Source organism: Podarcis tiliguerta (genome assembly GCF_965153285.1).
Source record: "Podarcis tiliguerta genome assembly, chromosome: 13".
NCBI lineage: Eukaryota > Metazoa > Chordata > Lepidosauria > Squamata > Lacertidae > Podarcis > Podarcis tiliguerta.
This window is the reverse complement of record NC_139546.1, coordinates 9,984,517-10,007,628: the sequence shown is the minus strand read 5'-3', so window position 1 is coordinate 10,007,628 and position 23,112 is coordinate 9,984,517. Positions and strand designations below refer to the sequence as shown.

The following is a 23,112-nucleotide window of genomic DNA, read 5'->3' as shown; positions in this document are numbered from 1 at the left end:
GGGGTGAATACAGTGGTGCCTCGCAAGACGAAAAGAATCCGTTCCGCGAGTCTTTTCGTCTTGCGGTTTTTTCGTCTTGCTAGTTAATGAGCTAGTTAATGTTAGTTCAGCCTTGAAGCCCGTTGGACCACGGCTTGGTGCTACAATAGGTGCCCTAAGCAGAACGTCACAATGAGCAGATTTCAGCGCCAAGAGCAACAAAGATAAACTTGGTGATGTAGTACTAAGTATTAATACTGACAGGAGCAGAAGCTGGGGCCTTAACCAATGCCCCTTAAGGCTCCTTAGGCCACCAATTCCCCATATTTCTAGAGGAGAACGTGAGAGTGAATATTCAGTTTCAACTCAACATCATGACAGATTGCTGCTACCGAACAAAGTCCAAACAGGCGGAGGCCAGATGGGGCGCAAGACCAACTGAGCATCACGCAGAGACCCTGGTTGCTCGTACACACGGTGACTGCCGAGGATGAATTCAAAGTACCTATTACTTTTAATTTGTCAACATAGTAAAAGTTGTACATACGTTCAATGTGGCAAGGAAATATGAACAATCCAACAAAGCAGCCGATACAAAGAAACGCAGGAGAGGACTACTCTCGGGACGCAGCCACAACGGCAGCTGTCGCAAGAGTCTGCCCTCCAGGGAAGACTAAGGTTTGCCCAGCTACAAATGACAATAACAAAGGCATCTGCAAAGGGCACAGGGAAGATGAGCTTCCTGTGCTCTTAGGAGGCTGGCAGAGATTTCTTTAAAAATAAAAACAGCAACCAAGGGAAGGGAGAGGAGCCGATAAACGGCATTCACGCTGCCACTGTTTTTACATATCTAACACCACTCACAATACTACGGCACAAGAGGAATATAAAGACTAAGAGTAGATCTCAAGGGAAACTGAAGCACTCCTATTAGTTGGTGCCCCCTACCTGCTCGCTTGAAGACTAGAAAAGAGCAAAACCAAAGAATCCCAGCGGGATCCGTTCACGCAGCAAAGGGCCTAAACCTAGACACGCTTTCCTGGGGTTTCTTGAAGGTCAGAAAGGGCTCCTCCAGGAACAACCGCTAGGCTTGTTATATTCGGGTGGGAGAGAAGAACGAAGACGGGGAAATTCTCCAGTCCTTCAGCACTCGCTCGGCCGTGCCAGTATTAGGCAAGCCGATTCTGCAGGGCCGACTGTCTGTCTATGCGGCGCTGCCCCAGCCCGAAATCCAGAGAACACCCACTGCACTCAAGGGTTCCACTGGGTTTACCTGCCAGGCAAAAGGAGTGCTGTGTCGAGAGGAGAGCTGCTTAAGTGCAGAACGTAATCTGGAATAGATTAGTGTAGATTCAGAACAATGAATCAACGGGGGGGGGGGGGGAGGAAGGAAAAAACTTAACACAGTGGCATCAGAATCTGCATGATTGGACAGTGGGCATGGACAGCCATGTGAGATGAAAAGGGCACTCGATTCCCCCAAATGCATTTTTCTATGGGAAGACTGAACTGGTCCAGCAGAACTTGAGGCTGCTCTCGACCAGTTCAAAGATACGCTACCTAGAAGGGAAGAGTTCCTCCCTGCTGCTACAGAACAGGGTCATTCAGGACTGCTGGCACAGGGATGGTTGCCTGGAGCAAGTTGGCCGCTAATCCTGTTCCCACCCACGCGGGAAGAGATGTCAAGAGATGGGGGTGGGTGGGGGGCAAATCCCGAGACCCAAATAAAAACCAACCAGAAAGAGCTAGGAGAGATTTTTTTTTTTAACTAAAAGTGTGGTGAGGACTGTTTCCAGCCAGATTCCCCATCTTGATAGTCACATAAACTGAGGCAAAAGGGCTGCCTTGAGCCTACTGAACAGTTCATGAGTTCAGATTGTCGACAGCTCAGTAAAGGGTCTCGGCGTTGCTGCTCCGGGGTCGCTTGATCTTCTCAATATTCTTTAGGATCATGTCGTGGAGAGTCACCTGGCGGGAGAGGAGACAGGGGTTGGTTTCTTCTTGGCTCAGGGAGGATCCGGCTTGCAAACAAATTTTTTGCACCCCCCCCCCAGGCAAAAAAGGCAGAGCTCGCTATTACCTAGACAAGTGATACCATACCATATACTCCAGGAAGAAGGGGCCCATCTACCCTAAGAGGCCTCGGCAATGCTCTATAAGACGCACCCGACCATAAGACGCACCTAGTTTTTAGAGGAGGAAAACAAGAAAAGCCAGCAACAGACACGCTCGCTCAGTGCGGCTCTTTAAAGATAGAGAGACTCTGCTCAGCTGCTTCTTGACTGTAATTCAAGTAAAGGGAATGTTTGCGAGCAGCGGGCAACGAAGATGGTATTTTACATGAAGACAGCGAAGAAAGTGATGTCAGTGATTGTGAGCAACTGAGCTTCATAAATTCTGACTCTAGCAGTGATGAGTTCTTGGGGTTCACAGAAGACTAGAAGAGTACTCAAACCTTAAAGTCTCTCTTCATTTGTTACTGACAGTGATGATGGTTCTTAATGCCATTGTTGACTGCTGTTCACTTTACATGGTTGTAATATGATTCTGATATACCGGTTGTTTATTAAATACAGTAGTTTACACAACATTTGACTCAAAATATTTTTTTGTTTTCCTCCTCTAAAAACTAGGTGTGTCCTATGGTCGGGTTCATCCTATAGAGCGAAAAATACAGTGGTACCTCGCAAGACGAATGCCTCTCAAGACGAAAAACTCGCAAGACGAAAGAGTTTTTCGTTTTCTGAGTTGCTTCGCAAGACGGATTTCCCTATGGGCTTGCTTCGCAAGACGAAAACGTCTTGCGCCTTTTTTTAAAAAACCGCCAATGCATTCCTATGGGAAACCGTCAATACACAGCGGTGCTTCGCAAGACGAAAAAATTCACAAGACGAAAAAACTCGCAGAACGAATTAATTTCGTCTTGCGAGGCACCACTGTATGGTATTTATCTACTTGCACTTTGACGTGCTTTCGAACTGCTAGGTTGGCAGGAGCAGGGACCCAGCAATGGGAGCTCACCCCGTCGCGGGGATTTGAACCGCCGACCTTCTGATCGGCAAGTCCTAGGCTCTGTGGTTTAACCCACAGCGCCACCCGCGTCCCATCTACCCTAAGAGGCCTCAGCAATTAAGAACTGGTTGAGAGACCAGCCCTCTGCAAAACTGGCTCAACTGTTACGGGCCCCTGTCCCCCACCCTCAAGCACCTTACTAGGGCGCACAGGAAGGTGTTATGAATCGTCTTCAAGGCTGGACTTACATATTGATTTCTGAGCTCCGAAATGATGAGCCGCAGGCTGATGTATTCCTTTTCGTCCATCTCAGTCACCGTGCGACGGTAATCCTCCTACAGAGACAGTTATTTAGCCAGAATTGCTTTGCACTAAGTGGACTTGCTGTCTCATTCCATCTCCCAGCCGAGAGTCACCTGCAAAGCTGCCATTGTCTCGGGGTCTTCTCAGTCACTACCATCAGTATACCTAGACTCCAACCCCAACCCAAAAGGATGTTGACAATCAAGAACTGGTCGGAAGAGACAACAGGCCTATGCAAAACCCACAGAAACAGAAGCCGAGACCGACGTGCTCCAGAATTTAATTCGAAGCAGACCCTCATGACAACAATATTCCCCAAGGCTTCAGTCAGGAAGCCTTTTAGCCACTTCTCTAATGCTATTATTCAAAGTTCGTAAGGCGAAACTCAGCTATCGCCTTAATACCTGCACTTACCACATGGGGATATTTAGCTATTTTAGAAACCAGCTTTGCCCGTGTGATGTAGTATCTGAAATGGAAGCAAGAGAGGTTGTTCAACGGTTGGCAAGGGGGTGCCCAAACAGCATACACTACAGAGGGACAGACCCCTCTGGAACAAAAGCCAGCCTTTGAAGGCACCATGCGCCAAGCCGTGAAAAGGCACCCACCTAGAGATCTGGTCCAAATATGAAGCTGCTTCACTCTCCACAGTTCGGAGCTCTGCCACAGTCTCTTCCTGCAAAAGAAGGAGCCAGCAAAGAAACATTTGAGAGAATTTTCAGGTGCACTTATACCTGGACGTATCCAACCTATATCTTAACAGGTCACGCTGATGAGTCTCTGCCATGAACTGGAGGCCTGAGCCCCAGCAAGGCAGAAAAAGCCACCCAATCAGCCTTGGCCAAAATGCAGTGTTAGAAACTCATTTATATAAGCTAGGTGCCAAAGGGCTCCTTAAACCAAGGTTACAGCCACCAAAATGGAATTGTCTAGTTCAGGGGTCAGCAAACCTTTCCAGCAGCGGACCTTGTGGGGGGCCGGACTATATTTTGAAAAGGAAAAAAATAATGAACGAATTCCTATGCCCCACAAATAACCCAGATGCATTTTAAATAAAAGGACACATTCTACTCATGTAAAAACACGCTGATTTCTGGACCGTCCGCAGGCCAGATTTAGAAGGTGATTGGGCCAGATCCGGGCCCCAGGCCTTAGTTTGCCTGCCCATGGTCTAGTTGGGTAAGATGGCTCTAAAGTCTTATTTTTCAAATGATGGACTGACTGTGACTGCTAAACGTATGGCTAGTTCAGATGACAAGCTTGAGCTAGGTTAAGGATGCTGAGAACTTAAAGAAGAAAAGTGACTTGACCCAGAGGCAGTCCAGATATATATTCCCCTTTTCCTACCGCTTTTTCTTAATGGTGACTGCTCCTGCTCAGAAAAAGCACTTTGGTTCCTGAAATTCTGATTGTTCTCACCACCCCAGAAAGGGACAGTTCCTCAGGATTCTGCCCCCCCAACTGCTGACCTACCTGAATAGAAACGCCAAAGTTGTTGCCGTCCTCTATCCTGGGAATCAGCAGCTGCACCCACATTTTGACCTGCAGGGCAGAATATGTCATATTAAATAGGTGCCACTGCTTTGAAAACAGCTGGCAGACGATGGAAACGATGCCTTATGAGGAACGGCTAAGGGAGCTGGGCATGTTTAGCCTGGAGAAGAGGAGGTTAAGGGGGGATATGATAGCCATGTTCAAATATATAAAAGGATGTCACATAGAGGAGAGAGAAAGGTTGTTTTCTGCGGCTCCAGAGAAGCGGACACGGAGCAATGGATCCCAACTACAAGAAAGAAGATTCCACCTAAACATTAGGAAGACCTTCCTGACAGTAAGAGCTGTTTGACAGTGGAATTTGCTGCCAAGGAGTGTGGTGGAGTCTCCTTCTTTGGAGGTCTTTAAGCAGAGGCTTGACAACCATATGTCAGGAGTGCTCTGGTGGTGTTTCCTGCTTGGCAGGGGGTTGGACTCGATGGCCCTTGTGGTCTCTTCCAACTCTATGATTCTATGATTCTACGGTTCCACATGCAGTATCTGAGCCAGGCAGTTCAGGCTGAGACAGAGAGACTTGCTGCAGAACAATTAAAACTCCAAAACCAAACAAGGATTTGAAATCTAGTCTCCTGCATTCAAAGGCAACACTGGTCCAAGTTTTCACTGAGATGGTACACCCAAACCTAGGGTGTAGTGATCAGGTGGGATTGCTATGAGGAATTAGAACAAATATAGAGTAAGCCATCTGTGTTAGCAATGAAAGCATTGTGTTGACTGGGTTTAAACTATTTTGAAATGATTCTTGATCAATCCACACCTCTGCATCCCTGTTCCATTTCTCTTTCTTGACCAGTCACGTACACAGCCCCGTTGCTTTGCCAGGCATGCATCCTGGGCCATAAAGATAGTGGGCAAGTTTCTTTGATGTAGCTTTTCTGATATGTTAATCTCAGGACTAGGAAACAGGTCTCTCATAAGGTGATAATGTTCGCTGTCCTCCTGGCCATCCTTCTTATCATGTGTATTGATTGCTTACCAAAAATATGCATGCTTAACTAGTGTTTGTAGTTTAACTTTGTCCCCACATGGGGTTTGTTGAAATGCTCAGAAGAAATCTGATTGGTTCTTACAAACACTCTGTAAAAGTTTTTTTGTGAATAAAACGACCTGGGCCGAGGGGTGGAGAGACGGGCAGAGATTATTATACGCACCCTTCCCAGAGTCTTGCTGGTTCAAGCCTCTGTGTGTATTCTTATTAATCAGAGTTCAATCCTTCCTTTACTTTGAGAACGCCTCATAGGGGGCACCTCTTCAGACTACAGAAGGGGGTGTTGTCACATGACTGAACGCTCCTCCATACAAACAAAACATTCCCATGCACAGAAAACCAGAGACAGAGAGAATTCTAAGCTAACTTGCTAGATTTCCATGGCCAAGAAGGCTGTGGCTAAGTTGCTGAGTGGAACACCTCCATGTGTACATATTACACCTGGGCTGATGGAACTGCACTGGCTCCAGTTGGCTACCAGACCATGTCCAAAATCTTGTTACCAACATATAGAACCGCTAAACAACTTAGGACCAGGTTACCGGAAAGACCGCCTGCCCCTGTATAGACCTGTTAGATCACCTAGCTCTGGGGGGAATTTGAAGTGGCATCACATTCTGCAGACTATCTCAGGACAGCAACCTGAAAAAGGGCATTTTCTGCCATTTCCCCTGCACGGTGGAATGCACTTCCTTTTAGCATATGTAAAGCATGGTCTATGAATTGATTCAGACGTCTTAGAATCATAAAACTGTAGAGTTGGAAGGGATCCTGAGGATCATCTACTCGAACCCCCAGCAAGGCTGTGCCATATGAGGACTGAACCTGCAACCTTGGCGTTATCAGCCCCAATCTCTAACCAACTGAGCTATCCAGGCCACGCAAAGATATATCTTTCTGCCTGGCCTTTCCTTGATCCATAAGATCTTACCCTGTTATTTCTGCTTTTCATTTGTTATAATGCTGTTCATTGTTTTTACAGTGTTTTTGTATACTATTTAGGTGTTTTTTTTTAAAGAAAGAAAAAAGTGGTCTATGAAATGCTTTTAAATCATAAAATAAAAATATATGCTGGTATGAAGAAGAAGAAGAGTTTGGACTTGATATCCCGCCTTTCACTTCCTTTACGGCAGCCTTTCTCAACCTGTGGGTCCCAAGATGTTGTTGAACTACAACTCCCACCACCCCTAGCTAGAAAGGGCAGAGTTCAGGGATGATGGGAGTTGTAGTCCAACAACATCTGGGGACCCACAGGTTGAGAACCGCTGCCTTAAGGAGTCTCAAAGTGGCTAACAATCTCCTTTCCCTTCCTACCCCACAACAAACACTCTGTGAGGTGAGTGAGGCTGAGAGACTTCAGAGAAGTGTGACTGGCCCAAGGTCACCCAGCAGCTGCATGTGGAGGAGTGGGGAATCGAACCCGGTTCACCAGATTACGAGTCCACCGCTCTTAACCACACCATGCTGGGATTCAGAGAAGGATTCAGTCACACAAGGCACCACTTTGTCATCTGAAGTCTAGGCACCTCAGCAAGACTAAGCAAACTTCATACCAGGTTTGCCACAGTAACATGCAAGCAGAGGCCAGATCTGCGACCCCACATCCTTGCTGATATGCATGATTAGCCACCTCGTTCTCTCTGAGGAGCTAACTGAAAAAAAAGCACGTTTGATTTTATCCCTGCTGTTCGGAGCACCACCACTGGAAACAGATCTGAAAAGCGTCCGAGCCCAAAGAGGAAGGAAAAGGCAGCCCAGCACTCACCGTGTTGCATTTCTCAATTAGCAGCCGGATCTCGGGTTTCACCTTCTCAATGATGTCCACCAGCTGCTGGTTGCTCTTCAGCATCCCATTAGGCATGACAAAGACTTTGGTACCTGGTGCCACGAGAAAAGATTTGCCACTTAGTCTATGGAGGAGGAGTGTGAGCATGGGTGCGCGTGAATGTGCTTACCACTCAGCAGGTCAGGAAGGGCCATAAGCTTGGTGGCAGAGCAACACCTTTGCAGGTTGAACCCCTGGCATCTCCAGGTAGGGCTGGGAGAGATGCCTGGCTGAAACCCTGGAGAGCTGCTGCCAGTCAGTGTAGGGAATATTGGTCTGGCTCAGCGTAAGGCAGCTTCCTATGTTCTGGGATACCCGTGGGGTTTTAAGCAGGCAGAGTGTTTACCCACTCTGGATCAGTCTATTCCTACTTCTAAGCAACCGTTTTAAATACCGTATTTTTCGCTCTATAAGACGCACTTTTCCCCTCCTAAAAAGTAAGGGGAAATGTGTGTGCGTCTTATGGAGTGAATGCAGGCTCCTTGGCTTCAGCGATAGCAATGCGAAGCCTCCAGAGCGAAGTGGGAACGCTCCCACTGTGCACCGGAGGCTTTGGGCGGCTATCCCTGAAGCCAGGAGAGCAAGAGGGGTCAGTGCGCAGAGCGAAAAATACGGTACATTAACTCAGGAACCAAGAGGACAATAACTTTTTAAAAGAATGGGGGGAAATTGTAATTTATCTAAGGGACCACTGCAAGCAGATGGAAATATTGGCAGAATTTGAAATCCACTTGTAATGTAACAAATACTATGGATAATATGGATTGATTTAAAATATAGAATATGGAATAATATGCAGTTGTAAATGTTGACAATAGGACCCATGGGGGGGAAGTCTCGAGAGTCAGAGTAATCTCTATATACGGATACGCATTTGGAATGTTATAAATTTATATTTGTAAAATCAAATAAAAATGATTTCAAAAAAACCCCCCAAAACACACCACCACCAACACATTAATATAGGAGGTAACAACCTTTGCAGGAGCCATATATCTTTAAAAGGTTGTGCAGTAGGGAATTTCAGCAGGCGGAATTTATCATCACAGAACTGCAGTATCTGAAAAGTTACACCTGCTCAAATGTCCTCTTCCGCAAAGCTATTAAAATTAGCTGGTGCATAGATATTATTGATTTCGACCATTTAATGACACAGGAATTGATTTATTTGGGGTGGGGGGACACTCTCTTTTTAGATAATTTCAAAAATAGTGGCTTTGGGCTCTCAAACCTGGGATCCCTACGCTCCGTTTCTGTTCTTTGAAACTTCACGTTGTGAATTAGAAGACTGACAGCGTAAGCCAGGCCACAAATAATGCAATTTTGGCTTTCCCAATTAACTGCAAATGAATTTCAACCATACAGGGAACACTATGCACAACATCTTGGCAGTACAGTGGTACCTTGGTTCTCAAATGTCATGGTTCTCAAACGCCAAAAACCTGTAAGTAAGTGTTCCAGTTTTCGAACGTTTTTCAGAAGCTGAAAATTCTGGGGCACCTGCAACAATCAGAAGCTGCGCCTGGGATTTCAAGCATTTCAGAAGTCAAACAGATTAAGTCTGGCATTTTTGTTTTTGCTATTTATTTAGCGTTTTTGTTTTTGAGGCTTTTTCGGTTAATTTGTTTTTGTGACTGTGTGGAACCCAGTTCAGCTACTGATTGATTGATTGATTGATTGATTGACTGATTGACTGTGGAAATGGATAAAAGCAATGACTATCATCAGTGCAGGTAAGAAAAAATAATAATTCTAATTTTTATCATCTACAATACTGTCTTATTTATTTTATAGTACAGCACATTGATTACTCCTTTCATTTTATGGATCAATTGTTTCATTAGATAGTAAAATTCATGTTAAATTGCTGTTTTAGGGGTTGTTTTTTAAAGTCTGGAAACGATTAATGCGTTTTGCATTACTTTCTATGGGAAAGTGTACTTCGGTTTTGGAATACTTTGGTTTTGGAATGGACTTCCGGAACGGATTAATTTTGAGAACCAAAGGTACCACTGTAATATTGAAACCACATAAGGATCCAGCCATCCTGCAGTAAAGTAGTGAAAAGCTGGAGTATTTCAAGGGATCATTTCAAATTCCTAGGAGTCGATTGCGTACGAAGCAGCTGCATCAGGGACAAATTTATGGTCAAGGTGCAGGCCACAATTACATCAGTGAATTAATACTTTAATTCCTTGGCACCAATATAAAAGTTTAAGGTTTCTGGATTTTCCCAACCCCGTATGCTCAGAGCGTTCACTCAATCGGACAAGTTTCATAAGACAAACACAAGCTCCCAAACCAGCATTGACAGCAATCAGATGCCATGAATTTAGCAGAACAGTGGTACCTCGGGTTAAGTACTTAATTCGTTCCAGAGGTCCGTTCTTAACCTGAAACTGTTCTTAACCTGAAGCACCACTTTAGCTAATGGGGCCTCCTGCTGCCGCCGTAGCATGATTTCTGTTCTTATTCTGAAGCAAAGTTCTTAACCTGAAGCACTATTTCTGGGTTAGCGGAGTCTGTAACCTGAAGTGTATGTAACCTGAAGTGTATGTAACCCGAGGTACCACTGCAGAAGTTTAGGAACTCACCCTGGAAGGTCTCATCACAGTCTTCCAGCTTTCTCTTCTTCATATTGGGCTGAAAAAACAAAGAGGACATGATTATTTTTTACAGAAAGAAACAAAATATGTACAAAATTATTTACGGGGGGGGGGGGGGGAATGTATTTTATCAAATCATAAAATCTAAAGAAGCGTGTTTATCCAAATAACTAAAACTGTAGGAGAAAAAGAGAAATAGGTAAAGGAAATTACAAAAGGAGGGTATGAAAAAAGAAAGGACCCAAAGAAGGCAAAGAGGAAGAGAAAATAATAGGTTTATTTGGTGTAAGTATATACCATTTGCATCCTTAACTAATTAAATATGAGTTTAATTGAACGTATAAGAATCACGTTCCTGACTTGCCATCTCAGTCAAACAAGCGAAAATGAAACACAAGTCCCTACATTGCCTTGAAATCCCAATGATTTATAAATAAAACTTCAACTTTTGAGAAATTTGCCAGCTGCATGACTTTCTTTGATTCTTCTATAGGAGATTACCATATTTTTCGCCCTACAGGACGCACTTTTCCCCCTCCAAAAATGAAGGGGAAATGTGTGTGCGTCCTATGGGGCGAATGCAGGCTTTCGCTGAAGCCTGGAGAGCGAGAGGCGTTGGTGCGCACCGACCCCTCTTGCTCTCCAGGAAGCTATCCGCAAGCCTTGCGCACCCGGGGGGAGTTCCACCGGGCGCGCAAGGCTTGCTGGCGGCAGCCTGCAGCGTGGAGCACGGGGCGCCCTCCGGAGGACGCTCTGTGCTTCGCGCAGGTGTCAGCAAGCCTTACGCACCGGGGGGAACTCCCCCTGTGAGCGCAAGGCTTGCGGGTGGCAGCCTGCAGCGTGGAGCACAGGGCGCCCTCCGGAGGACGCCCTGTGCTTCACGCAGGTGTCGGCAAGCCTTGCACACCGGGGGGAACTCCCCCCGGGAGTGCAAGGCTTGCGGGTGGCAGCCTGCAGCGCAGAGCACGGGACGCCCTCTGGAGGACGCCTCGTGCTTCATGCAGGTGTCCGCAAGCCTTGCGCGCCCGGCGTGAAGCCTGAAGCAGAGCGCCCCTTGCGCAGGGCAGACATCGGCCAGCCCCACAAGCTCGGGGAACAGCGGGGAGGCGCAGCGCCGCCATCCCACTGTTCCCCGACCTGGTTTTGGGGGGGAAATAAAGGGGGGGAAATTTCCTTTATTTCCCCCCCAAAAAAGTAGGTGCGTCCTATGGGATGAAAAATACGGTAACTCATGCCATAAGGGTAGGAAATTCTATTCTGCATACACAGAATATGGAGAGGAAGATATGGGTCCTGGCACAAGCAACTATCTCTCTGTCCAGACCTTGTCAGCAAATGTGAGCATTATGCAGTTTCGATCAACATCTCAAATATTACACCCAGGTAAAGTGAACCACCTTACCCCATCCAGTCCATCATGACTGTTTGTGAGCAGGATTGGGTCTGGAACAGGAAGGTTCATATCTGAGTGGATTTGGGTGAGATCGTGAATGTTCAGAATGGGATCCTAGGAAAGGAGAACAGCCGAAGCATAAGGTTAAATTGCTTAACACATTCCCAAACAGAACCAACCAAACTTGGATCCAACACCAAACCCATATTCTGTGAACCGCCCTGAGACCCCCCCAGGTATAGGGCGGTATATTATAATAATAATAATAATAATAATAATAATAATAATAATAATAATAATAATAATTCAGTCTGCTATAGTCAAAAGCCACTCACCGGACAAGAAAAACCAGGTGAGCGGCACTGGGCTTGCAACTCTTACCTTAAGGAACGCATCGAGTTCTAAAAGCTTCTTTGGGAAAAAACTTGCCACCAGATCCTCAGCCTGAAGGACAAAGAACAGCCAGCTGTGATGCATGAATTAATACTGAGATTATCTGCAAATGGACAGATCAGAAATTACCATATTTTTCGCACCATAGGAGGCACCGGACAATAGGACGCACCTTGTTTTAGAGGGGGGGAGAACAAGAAAAAAATATTCTCCTCCTCTCTGCCCAGCGCCCCTTCAGCGAAGCGGCAGGAGGCGCTGCGCAGAGAGAGGGAGAATTTCCCCCCTCTTGTTTTTCCGCTCTAAAACAAGGTGCCGTTTAAGGTGCGTTCAGGCGGCTACCTTGGAAGCCTGGAGAGCGAGAGGGGTCGGTGCTTCAGGTTCCTTTCAACCTGCTCTTTGGGGCTGGCGGGGGGAAGCCCACCACCAGCCCCAAAGAGCAGGTCAGGGAGCAGCGGAGAGGCTCCTTCCATAGTCGCGCGTCACTTCTCCAGCTGGAAGAGGGTTGCGGGGCTATGGCTTCTTTAGCCCCGCGCACGCTCTCCCGGCTGGAGAGGTGATGCGCGGCTACAGAGGCTCCTGCCATAGCCGTGTGTCACCTCTCCAGCCGGGAGAGGGTCGCGGGGCTATAGCGTCTTCGCTCCATAGGACGCACACACATTTCCCCTTCATTTTTGAAGGGGAAAAAGTGGGTCCTATAGAGCGAAAAATACGGTAACCCCAAATTAACCCTCTGTATGAAAAAGTAGAACCACTTCCAGAGGCAAAAGCCATGAGCCTTGGGTACTGCAGGGGCCAGAACAGAGCTACAGACAAGCTCTCTAACTGACTAGCTGAAGTTCTCTTAAGCGTCATCAAAGGGTCTCCAGCAAGATGTTCCAGCAACAGAAACATCCAGACCCTGAAGCATTAAGGGCAGGCGGTGAGAAGGAATCACGACACTTACTTCACCTGTGATCCGCTCCCTGAAAGAGTCTACCTGCAGGAGAGAAGAGAAGCAGTTTAGAACAGAGTCCAAACTGGGTCAAACAGAGTGACCCAAACATACACAGAGCTGTGTTCTGTACAGCAGCACAATATTCTCATAGAATCAAAGAACAGTAGAGTTGGAAATGATGTCCGAGGATCATTTAGTCCAAACCCTTGCAATGCAGGATTATGCAGGGGGCCCTATGGGGATCAAACCCACTGTGGGCCTCAGGACTCCACAATTTGCTTAGAATCAACAACCCAGGGCACAAAAAGTTATGTACCACCTGAAAGCATCTTTCTGAAATTATTTAGCCGTGTTCCAAGTTTTTTTACAGACCCCACTGATTCTGGCTAACAACCGTTGAGGGATTATGGGGTTGGAAAAATCTTTACTTCCTGGCCATCTAGAAGTTTGGTGCTGCGACTAGAGAATCCACAATCTCTTTTCCTATCCTGCGCCAACCCATTCTTTAGCTCCTTTTTCAAACTCAGCGCAGTATTGTTGCCAACAGTCACCGCATAAGGCCAGAGCGACAAGTTCCCAGAGTGAGTGTTTTTGGCCCATGTGCATATAAACAGATGAAAATGACCATACTAAGTCAGATCATTGGTCCTTGTCACAGCTAGATGGCGTGCCTGGATTTGTTTGAACGGGACATGCCTAATGCCTTCGGTCCTCCCCTCTTTCAGCACGCCCTGCTTGGCATGCAGCCCCCACAAGACTATCCACAAGAGAATGTAGCCTTGCCATCTCTCCAGCCAGTGGCTAAAATTACAGTGGTGCCTCGCAAGACGAAATTAATTCGTTCCGCGAGTTTTTTTGTTGAGTGAGTTTTTTCGTCTTGCGAAGCACCACTGCAGTTAAACACTAACAACGGCGGGGAGGGGCGGGGAGAAGCAGGGCAGCTGCCGCAGCCGGTACCTCGGACTCACCCGCGCCTTGTGGCCACCGCGCGATGCGGCTGCTGGAGGGCGGCGGGGCTCAGGAGCGCGACTCTGGCTGCAACGGCTCTCTCAGAGGAGCGCGCGAGGGCGGTGGGCAGCGGCGCGAGGCAGCCGGAAGGTCAGCCATCAGCCGGAAGGTGGGAGGGAGCCGGAGGAGTTGGCAGCCGGAAGGTGGGAGGAAGCCGGAGGAGCGGGAAAGCGTGCGTGCGTGCAGTGACCGTCGCCATGACACGAGAGTCAGGGCTGTTTCGTCTAGTGAAGCAAGCCCTTTGGAAAATCCGTCTTGCGAAGCACCTCAGAAAACGAAAAGCCCTTTCGTCTAGCGAGTTTTTCGTCTTCTGAGGCATTCGTCTTGTGGGGTACCACTGTACCTGCCTTCTCCATCATTCCTTGTTTTTATCTGAGTTGTACATACACAGTGCCTATGGAATATGTCTCATGCCTGGGGAGCAGCAGTATGGAAGTCCAAGCCTGTAGCAAATGGATTGTCCCATATAGCCGAAAAGCTGAGCAACTGACATAGCTAATTCTTGCAAAGATGGCTCCATTAAGCTATGCCAGTACTGGAGCTCTCTTCTACACATATCCCTCTGATGCCGATAAATCGTCCAAAATCGGTTTGAAGCCCACATTGCGGGAATGGTTTCTTAACATCTGACACTGCGATATATCACGTTTGGTCCGTGAGCTATGTAAAAAATTGTGACATGGGGAAAACTGTGAGGTTTTCTTCTCTCATGTTTCCTGCCACCCCTGTTGCTCTGTACAGGTGTAACAATATGTTAAAATCAAGTAAAAATGTGTCAGTTCTGCAACCCTAATTGTGGCAGTTGCCAGGACATTACCCTACATTGTTCTATCCTTATTTCAGACATTGTGATATATCGGTACACAGTGGTACCTCGGTTCTTGAACGTAATCTGTTCCGGAAGACAGTTCCGAAACATTCGAAAACTGAGGTGCAACGGGCGGGCTGCAAATTTCATTGAGAAAATTGAGAAACACGCAGTGGAAGCCGAGCATAGCTGTCAACTTTCCCCTTTTTTAAAGGGAAATTCCCTTATTCCGAATAGGATTCCTCGCAAGAAAAGGGAAAAGTTGACAGCTATGCTTCCGAGGCGTGTTCGAAAATGGAAGCATTTACTTCTGGGTTTTAGGCATTCCAAGTTCTGAAATGTTCATCAACAGAGACGTCTGAGAACTGAGGTACCACCGTATTGTGATGTTTAGCTGGTGATATATCACGATGCTGAAAACCAGTCAAATGCTCAGCCCTCCTTCTGATCAACAAGAAGATCTGCTGATGTGTCAGTATAAGAAGGTACAGCAGGTGAGGTGAGCCATCTCCTATGTTCCCTTCAAAACAGCCTCCAAATTATAGCAGTCTACTCTACTTCTTCATGCTATCATATGGGTCAGCCAATGTTATTTTTCCTCCACACACATGCTTCCCCTGGATCTAGGCCTCACCTACGGCAAATATGCATTAAAAACAACAACCACCACTGCCTCAAAGTAGAAGTGGTCCCTCTGCCCACTGGATGTTATCAGAAATGGATAGATTCAGCCTCAAGGCTGTAGCACAGTTTTGTTTTTTCTCCAAAGAATATAAATCCCCTTTACTTAAGAAGAGCACATAAAGCGTCACGAAAAGCAATACTTTGCCTCCTACATGTGGGTTGCAAAGTCATATATTTGCATAGCAAGGCTTGCATCATATTTCCACACGGTCTGTTACTTAGACAGAAAGCAGCCCTCGCTCTCGGGATTACTTGGAGCCACCAATTTTGCGGCACTCACTGTTCTTTCAGTGGACAAGTTAAGAACGTGTTTTTACTCAAGGCGGCTTTGGGGCAAGTTAGGCATCCGGCCTGTTTTAACACTGTACTATTTAATATTTTACTGCTGACTCTTGCTAGTTTCACGATTGCTTTAATGTTTTGCCGTTCTGTAGTTGAAGAGCTTTGGGTTTTCATGATAAAGAGAAATTTAAAAAATCTGTGAAACTGACAGATTATTTGCTAGAAGGAGATAAATGGGGCAAGAGTTGCTCCCCCTTTCTCCCTCCTCACAATTCTAAAACCCTCCTACAGTGGTACCTCGAGTTAAGTACTTAATTTGTTCCGGAGGTCCATTCTTAACCTGAAACTGTTCTTAACCTGAAGCACCACTTTAGCTAATGGGGCCTCCTGCTGCTGCCGCGCCGCCGGAGCACAATTTCTGTTCTCATCCTAAAGCAAAGTTCTTAACCTGAAGCACTATTTCTGGGTTAGCGAAGCCTGTAACCTGAAGGGTATGTAACCTGAAGCGTATGTAACCCGAGGTACCACTGTACTAATGACTTCCCAGGAGTCTGCTTAAGCAGGACAACTCTTCCCCTCATACTTGTCACTCTTCATCCTCTTTAGGAAAAGGATTTGAGGCTCCTTCCTCTGAAACAGCTCAAGGGATGTGACAACCACACTTTCCTCTGCTGATGCAAATATTCCCTGGCAGCAGAGGGAAGTGTGCCACCCTTGGCTCAGGTAGGCTGGGATGGTAGCGGCGGCCCGCAGAAATCCCCCAACTACTTTTGTGCAAGAATATAGGGTCTAGCAGAAATGTTCCTACTCTACCACACTCTTTTTTGCCCATGATCTGTTAGTAATAACAGAGATCAAGTGAAGAGTAGGGGAGAAACAGTTTTGCTTCTCCATTTTCTTCTGTTTCATCTCCTGCTTTAAAAAAATAATACACAACACTATCTTGATTTCAAATATTAAGAGTGTACGGGGGGGGGAGGGGGCAAAGGGACTCAAGAGGGTCCAGGGAAAGACAGATTTCCCATCCCTGCCCCCTCGCGTGGATGGCTTTTTATTACAATCCAATGTAGGAGATCAGAGCATGATGATCACTTGCAGGATCAGAAAGCAAAACAGACACACCTCCAAATACTCAGTACAGGTGCCCTCTTCCTGGAATAGCCAGCTGCCATCCTTGAGGCCACCAGAAGAAGAGGGGGCATCACTCTTGATACCTCCCCTCCCCCCAAAAAAATTATGCTTGGCAGCAGCTTTGCCTCAGCACCATCCTGCTCTAACTACCAACCTCTGTTACTGATGTCAGAGGGGAAGGAAGCAGCAGTTTCTGCATTATGTTTAGACCCAGCTCCAAGACCTGTTGAATTAAAAGCTGTTGAGCTTTATAATTAAGAACTAGTCCATGAGTTTGCTTCTTTACCTTCACCCCTCCCAATCTTGTGTTGTGTTTAAGTTGAAAGCCTGCAGGCAAGGCCTGTTTTCCCTCCCTGATCTTTGCAAGTCACTCTGAAAGATTTATTGTCAGCTGAAGACCAAGGTATAAATACATGAAATAAAATAAGCAGTAGACAATTTAACAGCTACCTAAAAATAGGTGAATGGGCAAACTAATTTTTAAAATGGGAAGCTCTCCCAAACACAAAGAAGCAAAAAAGGACCACGCAAGACTTCTATCTAGACCGATTATAAGAAAGTCTGCACTTTAAACTACAAGAAAGTTTGTGCAAAAAAGGCCCATTACCGCAACAGAAAATTGACAGATGAATAGTAATACAACGGAGCCTGAACTATTTCCTACATGCTACCAGTCTGAAACTTAACTTTAAGGCTGGGTAAAAGAGAAAAAAAATAGAGAAAACTGATAGGCTCTCAATTCAGGACAAGAAATGGCTCTTAATTTTTTTAAAAAATATATTTTCTTTTAAAAAACTGTTTAAAATAGCTGGGGTTCAAATGAAATCTAAGTGGAACATAACCATTAAAAATACCCATGAAACTGGATCTAGTACGCTCTATCAAACTGATTTGAGCTAAAGCCTGATTTTTTATTATTATACATGAAAAATGAATCCTGAGGAACACTATGTGACCTCTTAAGTCAAACATTATAAATATTACACAATAGGTCATGCACTGTATATATATATTTGTATATATTATTGTTCAAATGTTGAATAAGCATGCTGTCAAGTGGCACGGCCATCTAATTTCTACCTATTCTGACCAGCTGCTACATGCCAACTCACAGTTCTGAGTACAGTACTGAGCTTCCAAAACATAGCCTTGCTTATCATTCCTTAACTTCACACAGAAATCCTTAATTTGGCAATTCTAGGCTGATAAAATCTAGCCAGGGCAAAAGTCATATTGGGTGAATGATCTGAGGTGTATAGCACGTTCCTGGACGATATAATAAATTTAGATGCAAACAGGTGTGCTTTACCAGCCAGAATGCATTGCTTGTTTGGGAAATATACGAGCTACTATAAACTTGGAAGTTTGACTTAAATGGAGACTTTTTCCTCAAATCACTTTGATCTGAATAAACCCACCCTCTGCAGGGCAGGTAAAAAAACAGTAACATCCAAGCAGCTTAAAGAAGCCACCATTGCAGGATGCAGCAACGGCAGGTGCCCTTGGCCTGTCAGAGTCAAGCAGAGAGCATCCCCTGTGGCCAGAGGCAGTGCAGTTCCAATGATCAGCAGCTTGGGCAGAAAAGATGCACCATCGGTAGAACACGACTCTAATAATAATACAGTGGTACCTCGGGTTACAGACGCTTCAGGTTACAGACTCCGCTAACCCAGAAGTAGTACCTCGGGTTAAGAACCTTGCTTCAGGATGAGAACAGAAATCGTGCTCCGGCGGCACCGCAGCAACGGGAGGCCCCATTAGCTAAAGTGGTGCTTCAGGTTCAGAACAGTTTCAGGTTACTTAACCCGAGGTACCACTGTAATAATAATTTGATCTCATCATCAATCTTTATTACGGTCCAGAGACCCAACAAGTAATAATTTATTTATACCCGTCCATCTGTCAGGATTTCCCCAGCCACTCTTAATCCCAAGGTTGTGGGTTCGAGGGCCACGTTGGGCGAAATATCCCTGCATTGCAGGGGGGCTGGCCTAGATGACCCCCCCAGGTCCCTTAAAGGTAAAGGGACCCCTGACCATTAGGTCCAGTCGTGACCAACTCTGGGGTTGCGGCGTTCATCTCGCTTTATTGGCCGAGGGAGCCGGCGTACAGCTTCCGGGTCATGTGGCCAGCAGGACTAAGCCGCTTCTGGCGAACCAGAGCAGCACACAGAAACGCCGTTTACCTTCCCGCCGGAGTGGTACCTATTTATCTACTTGCACTGGTGTGCTTTCAAACTGCTAGGTTGGCAGGAGCTGGGACTGAGCAACGGGAGCTCACCCTGTTGCAGGGATTCGAACCGCCAACCTTCTGATCAGCAAGTCCTAGGCTCTGTGGTTTGACCCACAGCGCCACCCGCGTCCCCCCCGGGGTCCCTTGCAATAGGACTCCGTGTGATCATGCCAACTTCTCAAGAGGCAGGGATACAATCCGGAAATCTTAAGGCACGCGGTTAAGGGTTCCTACCGCCTCCCTCTTTAAGTGGCAAGGTGGTAAGCCAGGCCCGTTGTGTCTTGGCTAAGCGGGGTGTGACGGGCCCGGGGCAGAAGCCCCCCCCCCTCCCCCGGGGCGCTGGGCCAGCAGGGCCTCAGCCCTCCATGGCAACCGGCCCGCTCGCCCCGTCAGCGGAGAGGAGCCGCGGCTGAAGCGCCGCGGGGGAAACCTCTCCCGCCTCCTTCCGGAGGCCGGCGCTCTGCACATGCTCCGGGGCACGCCCGCCCCGCGAAGCAACTTAGCCGCTCTCGTCTCCTTCCCGCCCCTCTCAGGCCCCGCTTCCCTCAGTACCTTGATCTTAACTTCCGGATCCACCTTGAGCAGGGAGGCCATGGCAGGGCGGGGGAACCGCTATCCCTCTAGCCGGGTCCGTCTCGTTTTCGTTCCGCGAACGCGCCGCCGCCGCCGCCACCCGAGCAAACCACCACCGGCTTCTTGGCCGCGGCCGGAAATGACGGCATAACGCCTCGCCGACGCCGCTTAGCCAACCGCCGCGCGCGCCTCCTGCTTCCCACGTGATTCCCCCCCCCCCAACACGCCGCTCGTGTCTTTTGTCTTCCGCTCTCCCGCCTCATCCGGGGCAATTGACGCACGAGCTGGACAAGCAGCTTCCGGGCGGCGTGGGCGGAGCCTGACAGGAGTTACGAAGAAACGGGAATGAGCGCGCGGGGAAACTGATCCCGTGATAAATGGTGCCGGCGTGATTAAAAGCTAATACTGTAATAATAATAATAATAATAATAATAATAATAATAATAATATAATATAGTAATATATCAGTAAATAATAATAATAATAATAATAATAATAATAATAATAATAATAATATAGTAATATATCCGTATATTATAATCATCATAATAAATTAAAATATTAAAATATAATAATAATCATCGTTGGATGGTCCTTTGGGGACCCTGGATTTCTGCCCCAGAAGTCCTGCTCCAATAGCACCGCTGAACATGAAGAAGAAGAAGAGGAGTTTGGATTTGATATCCCGCCTTTCACTCCCCTTCAGGAGTCTCAAAGTGGCTCACATTCTCCTTTCCCTTCCTCCCCCACAACAAACACTCTGTGAGGTGAGTGGGGCTGAGAGACTTCAGAGAAATGTGACTGGCCCAAGGTCACCCAGCAGCTGCATGTGGAGGAGCGGGGAATCGAACCCGGTTCCCCAGATTACAAGACTACTGCTCTCAACCACTACACCACACTGGTGTAGTACTGAGTACTTGGAACCAGGAGAGCTTTGTGTGAACACTCCCTAGCCTGCTTTGGCACCTGTCGCCTGATGGAGGGCTGTCACTGCTCCCTCCACTGCAACGTGATAAATTATTTATTTTAATAATAATAATTTATTATTTATACCCTACCCTTGCTGGGTTTCTCCAGCCACTCTGGGGGGCTTTCAACAGAACACTGAAAACAGAATAAAACTTCAAACATTAAAACCTTCCCTAAACATGGCTCCCTTCAGATGGCTTCTAAAAGTCAGATTATTTCCTTGACATCTGGTGGGAGGGCGTTCCACAGGGCGGGTGCCACTACCAAGAAGGTCCTCTGCCTGGTTCCCTGTAATGAATGCAGTAAAAAAATGCGCCCACTTGATTTTTAGGCAGCTTAGAATCCTAGAAATGCAGAGTTGGAAGGGCCATCTAGTCCAGCTCCCCAATGCAGGAATTCAGCTAAAGCATCCATGACAGATGGCCGCCTAACCTCTGCTTAAAAACCTCCAATGAAAGAGAGTCCACCTTCTCTTGTGGGAGTCTTCCACTGTTTAACTTCTCTTACTGCCAGAAAGTTCTTCCTCATGTTTAGTCGGAATCTTCTTTCTTGGAGCTTGAAGCCCTTGATTCGAGTCCTGCCCTCCAGAGGAGGAGAAAACATGCTTTCTGCATCCTCCATGGGACAGCCCTTGAGATATTTGGAGAGGGCTACTCCATATCCCTTTGAATTATGGTCCTGGAGGAGATTCTTGAGAGTCCCATGGACTGCAAGAAGACCAAACCTATCCATTCTGAAGGAAATCAGCCCTGAGTGCTCACTGGAAGGACAGATCATGAAGCTGAGGCTCCAATGCTTTGGCCACTTCATGAGAAGAGAAGACTCCCTGGAAAAGACCCTGATGTTGGGAAAGATGGAGGGCACAAGGAGAAGGGGACGACAGAGGACAAGATGGTTGGACAGTGTTCTCGAAGCTACCAGCATGAGTTTGACCAAACTGCGGGTGGCAGTGGAAGACAGGAGGGCCTGGTGTGCTCTGATCCATGGGGTCACGAAGAGTCGGACACGACTAAATGACAACAAATCCCATCTCCTCTCAGTCTCCTCTTATTAAGGATAAACATACCCACCTCCTTCAATTGTTCCTCCTAAGGCTGGGTTTCCAGACCCTTGATCATCTTGGTTGCGCTCTGCACATGTTCTCCTGTGCACTTGTACTGGCTTGGTTAGGAAACCCAAATGGCCACCGGCAAAAAGTGTGTGGGTGGTTAATTTCTACCGCAGTGTTTTGTATTGATATGTGATCAGCTACCCTGGTTGCTAAATGTAACCACAGCTTGCATTGAGTGATCTTAAAATATATTTGCCCAGAGTTGGGACATTAGGTAGGAATCGTAATGCAAAGGCATACAATCTATTTTATTTATTTCATAAAAATTGCACACCACTTGATTGTAAAAATAAAAAATAATAATCCTCAAACTGGTTTATAAAAAGATAAAAACAGCAAAATGGAGAAAAATTTACTGCCCTGCTTTAAAACATACAAAAGTTAAAAGCGTATGAATAAGGGGTTGCGGGCAAAATCACAAATTTGACTGCAAAATCCCACATAAACCCCGAAGGGGACACACACACACACACTCTGCCAGGATGAAATCATTAGAAAAAGAGAGAAATGGGCTGTTTACTTATTTACTTGGAGCATTTTTTATGTGAATTTGATGCTGTATTTCCCCAATAAAGACTAAAAATATGACACTTGTGGCCTTTATTAAAGAGTGATTTGCCAGTCTCACAGTTCAATCCTGTGCTTGTTTACTTGGAAGTAAGCCCCATTATAGTATAAGGTAGCTCAACCTCCCATGATATCTAATGATCACAAAATTATTATTAATTAAATTTACATTCCACCTGTTATCTGAAGATCACAGGGTAGTTTACAGTATAAAAACAAAATACATAACACAGGCACCACCTCCTACAGCTATGAAGTTCATAAAAGTGCCGATCATGTTTGCTATGAACCAGAACAGGTAAATATTTTTAATGACAGCTAGAGGAAGACTGAACCCCTCTTCCTTAAATGCAGCTTCAAAAGTGGACATCTCTAGCCAGTTTTTTGAAATCTGCCCATCATGGTTGGTCAGTTAGGTCCCAGAGCCTTCTATTTTACCATAAGATTATTATTAAGATTATTAAGATTATCAGATTATTATTATCATTATCACATTATTATCTGATGGCAGCCCTGTTTAGGGAAGTTTTTAATGTTTAATGCTGTACTGTGTTTTTAATGTTTGGTTGGGAGGCGCCCAGAGTGGCTGGGGAAACCCAGCCAGATGGGCGGGGTTTAAATAATAAATTATTATTATATTATCATTTGCATTATTCGCTATTGCTTCACAGCCTTAAAACATGGGAAGAGCAACACTGTCCCACAGTGAAGGGTTGTGGCAAGACACCATTCTTTCTCAGCAACACAGCTCTCTTCCCCC

At 46.4% G+C, this 23,112-nt stretch overlaps 1 protein-coding gene across 1 annotated transcript; it reads right to left on the bottom strand.

Moving 5' to 3' along the window:
• Nucleotides 1–470: 470 nt before the first annotated feature.
• On the bottom strand, nucleotides 471–21,865 carry PSME3 (proteasome activator subunit 3). The gene is made up of 12 exons (XM_083408003.1): nucleotides 21,741–21,865; nucleotides 19,685–20,024; nucleotides 12,997–13,029; nucleotides 12,042–12,104; nucleotides 11,670–11,774; nucleotides 10,256–10,304; nucleotides 7,602–7,714; nucleotides 4,768–4,836; nucleotides 3,903–3,970; nucleotides 3,709–3,763; nucleotides 3,240–3,326; nucleotides 471–1,947 (listed from the first exon to the last, which is right to left on the bottom strand). Exons 2-12 carry the CDS (start codon nucleotides 19,724–19,726, stop codon nucleotides 1,867–1,869), a joined length of 765 nt encoding a protein of 254 aa, XP_083264129.1. The 5' UTR covers nucleotides 19,727–20,024; nucleotides 21,741–21,865; the 3' UTR covers nucleotides 471–1,866.
• Between the last annotated feature and the right edge of the window lie 1,247 nt (nucleotides 21,866–23,112).